This window comes from Buteo buteo, chromosome 17 (assembly GCF_964188355.1).
Source record: "Buteo buteo chromosome 17, bButBut1.hap1.1, whole genome shotgun sequence".
Classification (NCBI taxonomy): Eukaryota; Metazoa; Chordata; class Aves; order Accipitriformes; family Accipitridae; genus Buteo; species Buteo buteo.
The window spans coordinates 27,068,174-27,075,266 of NC_134187.1; the positions used below are offsets into that span (position 1 = coordinate 27,068,174).

The 7,093-nt window shown below is 36.7% G+C and overlaps 1 protein-coding gene across 1 annotated transcript in view; it reads left to right on the top strand.

Annotated features, from left to right (window-relative positions):
* GFRAL (GDNF family receptor alpha like) overlaps window positions 1–6,819 on the top strand; it is a 29,269-nt gene extending 22,450 nt beyond the window's left edge. Inside the window, exons 9-10 of the mRNA XM_075049883.1 lie at window positions 5,673–5,754; window positions 6,732–6,819. Coding sequence (XP_074905984.1) covers window positions 5,673–5,754; window positions 6,732–6,819 — 170 coding nt within the window. The remainder of the gene's footprint in view (window positions 1–5,672; window positions 5,755–6,731) is intronic.
* Window positions 6,820–7,093: the final 274 nt, after the last annotated feature.

The window sequence follows — 7,093 nt, forward strand, 5'->3', positions numbered from 1 at the left end:
AATTTCTTTGATAAGTGGTTTTGAAATAGAAGTCTCACAATCACTATATTATAATTGGGGAAAATTAAGCTATTACGCCTGCCAGAGCCTGAGTCTCCATACAGTCATTAGAGAGCAGTAGTCATAATGTCTAATACAAATTATTAGCTTTGATGTCACACCTACTTCTCTCCTCTCTCTTGACTTTTTGTGCCATAGTAGTTACAACAACAAAGTTAGGAAGCCAGAGTAAATGGTCTGAGAAGGGTCTTGTGTTACACTCCATCAGACTTTACCTTCTCAGGCAACAGAAGGGCATGCAATTGCTGATCAGGATATCCCATGGGCTGAAGAGCTGCATCTGGTTTTATTTCCATGCATTTACAGGAGCAATTAAGTGACATAAAGTTAAAGGCTATTGAATTAATATACAAATTTTCATATGGTTGAAATCATATTAATTTTGTATTTGCTTTCAGATGACCTAATTACAGAATGAGAACACTAAGAGCTTAATGCACAAATACCAGCTCTAAGGAGAATGACCTGCTCTACCTTGCATGGGGCAGATCACAATACCCCAGACATTCCTATGAATTAGTTTCCAATAACTGTTCATACTGAACACATTTATCGGTGAAAAAATAATTCAAGCTCTGTATGCAGTACAAAATGAAGGGGTTTCTATCATCTCCATCCTTCAACTATTGCTGAAGTGGGCAACCTGGGAAGTATAAAAATAGATTCATGAGAATGGGTTTCCTGAGACCTGCATGTGAATAATCAAGCATTCAGCTGTAAATTTAGCATTAAAATTACTTACCTAAGAACGATGCATGTCATCTAAGTGCTCTATGTAGCCAGAGAAGAAGGTCAGGGACCCTCAGAGGAAGATTAATCACACCTTTTCAGATTGCCTTTGCTGTGGCCTGGAAGCATTGGCTTCTCTTTGCCAGCTACAGGGGGAGACTGAATCTCTAGCTGGAACGAGACTCTAGTGGTTAAATAATGCAAGTTATAATGCAAGAAATCCTTCTCTAAGTGACCAAATGTAAAATGTGAGATATTTCACCCCTGTGACCAGTCCTAACTGCAGACCTTTCCCTCAGAGATTCAGATTAATGTTTGCAAAATGCAGCCTACACCCAGTGAATTCTGTTCCCACTGAAGTCTGAATACTTTCCAAAAACCTGTCCTTGAACTCTTAACAGAATTTTGGATAGCCTTAGAAAAATAAAAAGAATGCTGACCAGCCTAAGCCATACAATAAAATATTCCTTCTATTGGAGCTGTCATGTACACTAGCTGGGAACTCTCTAAGCTATAAATGTCTCATAGGAAGCCAGGTCAAGGAGAAGAATCTGATTCAGGATATCTACCTATGATAAAAAACATATTGCAAATTGTTTCATAAATCCCACTGCCAAAAATCTAACCCAGTATCCTAGATTCATGTGCTAGTAAACGTGCATTACTCAGGCTGCAAAGGGAGTTATCATGTTTACAAAATATTTATCTTTACTGAAATCAAATCCCAAGAAGAATCCCAGGGTGCAGAGGCAAAATGCTTAAGTCATCAAATATGGCCTTTTGTGTGTGTAAAGATACTTGAAGATATTTGCTTCTTGGCTATTTTCTGCTTAGAAAGCAGGAGATGCAACTTGCCAATGTCTTGTCCCTACATCAAAATCTCAGAAGAATCCCTTATTTAGATTGTCACTGAAAGATACAAGGATGTCTTTCACCAAATCAAACTAATGACTGTCTGCAGATGAACATGCTCAGAGAAATTTGGTATTTCTTCAACTGTTTCTTAATTTTATAATTAAAAAAAAACACTTACTGTTCAAAAACCAGTAAGATTTCTCCATTCTATCCTGTGGCATTGCAAATCATGCTGTTGGATAAGACTGGTTTTAATAAAAGGAGTCTTTCATAGTAAATAATAAATCTAAACATATATACATATATTCATATATATATTTGCAAATAAATATAACCCTGTTCAGTTGGAAGAATATTATTCCAGGTTTTGGTGTGATAACAGGACTGTTTAAAAATCTTGAGTGGATTTACACTCATTCACACACCCAGGAGGGTACAGGCCAAACCAGTTGTCTGTAGGCTGATACAACCCTGTTAACAAGATGTGATGTGGGCAGAGTCCGAACCATATAAAAGTTAATGATACTTTTGCTGTAAGCTTAGATGGGGCCAGAATTTTATGTCATTTTGGAAACAGCATCAAAAAGAGAGAAATCAAAACAGAAGTCTCCAAACTTCAAAAAAGTTGTTATTGCCTACCTCGTTATGCACTTTCAGCCTGGTTTTGACTTTATCTTATGCAAATTATCTACACAATTTTACAGATCCACATAATTTAAAAGATTGCTTCCCACACTTAAATTTGAAAAATGATTCATGTGTGAAGATAAGCATTTACTTGCATCAGCTTAGAGCTTTGGAGCTAAAGAATTTTTTTGGCTGGAAGGGAAAGCTAGAAATACAGAACTCTTATCCTGTTCTTGTGAGATACAATAAAATTGGGCTTGACCCCAAACTGTTGAAATTAATCTCATTTCATCTTACATTTTAGAGTTATCATATATTTCCTACTGAGGAGTTTTGCCATGCTGAGAATCTAGATAAACAAGTAATTGGCAGAGTTTATCTATAATTACACCAGATGCTGTGGGAACTGAGATTAGTTCAGCTCCAGCAACTTTAATTTGTAAGGTATGAAACACTGGCAATCTGATTGTTTTATAAATGTAGAAAAAAGCCTGTGACAAGCTGTGGGTAGCCAAGAAACTTCTGAGCACCAGCCGGAATTAATGTGTCCGATGAATATTCACAGCCATTTCACTCTGTATACATAAGCAGGTAGATTTACACAAGAGTGTCTTTAGATGCTGCGTGTGCCCTTCTTTCTCCATGGTACGTGCAGATATTTGTATCCCTTTCTCCATCTAGTCAGAGAAGCCAAACCAGGTTTGCTCTTCTGTACGTCGGTCAGTTGAAGAGAAGTACTGAAAGAGGGACAGCTATTTCTTAGAAGAGTAACGACATGGGCATGTTTTGTACACTACGTTTTTTATAATTTCTGCTAAAACCAGAAAATATTCTGATCTACAGTGAACTGTGAATGAGCACACAGCACGAGAGCTGAGGTTGTCTACTGATCCATAACTACAAATGCGCCTAATTCCAGCCAGTGTTTTTATTGTTTGCTTAGGGCATTGTTTTTCAAGCCTTAACTCATTTTTATTTAGTTCATGTTCAGATGACCAGTATCATGTATACAGAGATCAAAATGGGATAACACAGCCTGTTATGTCATACAGGAATTGAAATGTGAATTCTGGTAGTTTTCATGGACAAGGTTTGGGATGAACAGAGCCAAAATTTCATGTCTATATTTCTTAACTTCCCTAGCACTATTTCACTTTTCAAGAACTGATTTTACATAGATTAATAGTGAAAATTTATATAAAATATTCCTTTGGATTTTTAAAGAGCAGAGTGCCTATCGAGAACACACACCCCAACAACATTTTTAAGGGAAGATGAATAAGCATGTTCGAGTGATTAAACCAGAAAGAATATACAAAATGAAGAATTAGCTCTTCAGCCACAAAATTGTGCCCTCTCCTAGCCTTACAAATTCCCTCACTTCTAAGAAGGCAGGAGAAAATACATGGCTTCTAGCATGATCTCATCATTAACATCTTTCTTGTGTTCCCCATAGAGCTGAAAATATTATAATCAACATCTCTTTTACCAGCAATTAGTTCACCAAAGCCATAGCATTTTATAAGATTTTGACAAAAAAGATAGAACATTTTGATTTAATTTGATCATTTCAGAGTGTTTCGTTTTATCAAAATGAAACTTTTTTCCAACTTTTTAAAGAAAAATTTACATTTTGGTGAAATTATATTAGCCTGTTCTCAACCATCCATGACTGTTGCTCCTAATAGTTTTCCTAGTGATGTACTTAAAAAAACATCCATTTGCCTTAAATATGTGTGAACCTCACTTTCCACTTCAAAAAATTAGGAAACTTTTGTCCCTACAACTGCCCCTGCAGTTTTAAAGTTTTTTAAAGTTTAAAAAAAATGACTGAGTGTACAATTAAGATTCAGAATCTGCAAAAAATACCTAAAAATTATTCTTTTCCTAAAACTCATCATCTTCAAGAAATGTTGTAACTTGAGAGGAGGGCCAACTGCTGAGCCATTTTTTTAATATATGATATTAGCAGTCCTGCACTGAGACTCAGACAGACCTTGCCCCTCTTCCTTCAGAAATTCACCACATATTAAATACTTTTCAGTAGTTTGCTGCATGAAGTGGTATGTTCACTCTGTGCACTTGTGATGGTTCAATCATTGCTTTCATTTTTCTTTTGTTGGAAAACTTGACTTTTGGATAGCTTTCGAGAAAAAAGTGATAATAATAAAAACCAGGCAGGTGCAATCCCTTGCTCAGCTCTTGCCCCCTGCTTGCCTCATTGTAGAATGTATATTTTCTCTCTCTTACTGGAGCTGCTCCAGTACCCATACGACATGTGTTTGTTTTACAGTATACACTACATTTGTTGCATATGTGTAGTGTATACAGAAATGTCTCATTTCGGGTCTGTGTGTTCATATGCACAATATATAATAAGTGATAACTGATTCAGAGACAAGAATTTGGCCATCTCACAGACCAGGTAAGTGGCCTGGGGATGGGGATGGGACTCCATCTCTTCTGTAGTCAATATTTCACTGACTACGTAAGATGGAGCACCTTGGGAACAGCTAAGGCTATATTTTCCCACTCTGCATTTGAGTTTATTTGTATTTGAGTTTAATTGTATAAACACGACAGAATCAGTGCAACAGGAAAGTAACAGAAAGGTCTCATGTTTTCTGCTTGCGGCTCTGGATTTGAGTCCTTTTGTCAAGTCATCTAACCTCTCCAACGCAGGTTCAGCGCTTATGTTACATTCTCAACTGATACTTTTCCTTCAGAATATTCGATCAAAACTGATGGATTCATTCCTCCGGGAAAAATGTTTCCCTTCATTTGGAAAACAAAAGTTGAAACAACTCCATTTTTCAAGACTTGTAATTTTTAGCACATAAGCTGCCTAAGTTATTTCTTGGTGAGAAGCCTAAAAGAAAGAGGAAACTCCACGGGCACAGGGCCCAGAAGCAGTGTTAGATCCCATTTTACATTCATTTGATTCTAGATCAAGCATTGCTGCACACTGCAATTATGGCAATTTGTGAAAAAGGAAAAGAGGTCTAGCAAGTAAGTAAGAACCAAGTCTCCTCTGATACACAGATTAAAATTAACACCTTAAAATCAGTGGGGAAAATACTCCAAAACACAAATCAGAGTAACAAGCTGTTGCAGTTCCCCTGGAGTGGAAGAGTAAAAGGTAGTGCTACACATATGCCGTGCTATTGGAGCTGGTATTTACTGAAAGGAGTCTGAAAATGATTTTGCACCAACTGGTGAAGGTAGAGTTATTCCTACCATTGGCATACCATCTAGGTCTTTTTCCTTCTTTTAATTACTGATGTTGGAATTGATTGCTGATTTAGCTTGCATATGTATGCATTCCAATTCAGATCTCAAATCTGATTCTTATTACTGAAGAAGTAAATGTTTCAGGTCTGCTTTCTGTTTTTTACCTATAGGTGAAACAGTCTACATTATTGCCTATTCCTCCTGCATTGTTCTCATCCTAGGAATAGTCCTGTTGACTCTCCTAAAGATCAGGTAATTTTATAGGCATATTAATCATTGGTTCTAGGAAATTGGAAAAGCAGAAAATAAAATGTTTTGGCTTAGTTGAGAGGTTGGTACTGCGATTGTCTTTAAAAATAGTCCAGCATGCCCCAGTGATGGAAAGAACTGACATTGCGGGTGTCAGCAAGAAAGAGTGAAATACGATGCGTATCTACAATGCCCTCCATTCATGCAGAGATCCCAGGCTTCAGGAGGTTTCATTTCCTGTCCCATGGCAGGAGAAGGTGAAATCTGAATTCAAAAATTCTGTGAGGCTACCTTCCTAGCCCTATAGCAGGCAGAGGTAATGCAGAAAGGAAATGAGAATATTCAGCATTATAACATATTTAGAAACCAAACCGTGAATGCTGCTATTGTAGTTAATATTCTTGCCAAATGCCATTTTTGCTGATAGGATTCTGTAAACATTTCCCCCCACACAGTATGAGAAACTGCCCATACACCAATGCTTGGTAAGAAAACAGAAATGTGCATTCACTTAGTCAAATGAACATGGCCTTTTCTTAAATGATACATTTTCTTGGACCAAATTAAATGGCCAGATTTCAAGAATTACACTGTCAGATGATAGGTAACAGAACATGATGTAGCAGGAGCTATATATAGTGGGAGGGATATTGAGTCAAATTTCATTATTAAATTCAGAGGCAGATCAAAGAGGAATCATGCAGAAAAATGCAAAAGGCAAGTCAAGGATATATGGGAACAGAGGCTTTCTCTTTAGGTTTGCAGTTACAGGAATATCAGCATATAAATAAAACTCGGATTTAAAGAATAGAGGGGATGGAAGAAAGAACAGTACATGAATAATAGTGAAGGGAATTATTTTATACCACAGTGTTTATCATAAAAAGAGGGGAATTTTGCCACTGATTTCAATTAAGCCAAAGTTCAAACCAAAATCTGTACAGTTTATTGCTAAATACCTGCACATTCTTTGTTTTCAGAGCCTGCAGAACAAAACATCAGTCAAGAAGTCCCTCGCCAGACCATTCTTCTGAAACATTTATGGTCCATTATAAAAGTCACAGATGAACTACTCTGCTGCTTGTGCTTTTTAAGGCTATTCTTGAAAGCCAGCCTGTTGTACATATGTGATAATAAAATATATATTAGAAAACCTACTATAAATTATGGAATTTTGTAGTTAAGCACACAAAAGATTTTTATATTTATTAACACATATTAAACCTTTCACAAGCTAAAAAAAAAAAAAAAATAGAACTGTACTCTCTCTCATTTGTGTAGAGTCACAGATCTGTCCTGAGCTGCACATTTCCTACACCTTTAGATGCAAATGACAACGGTA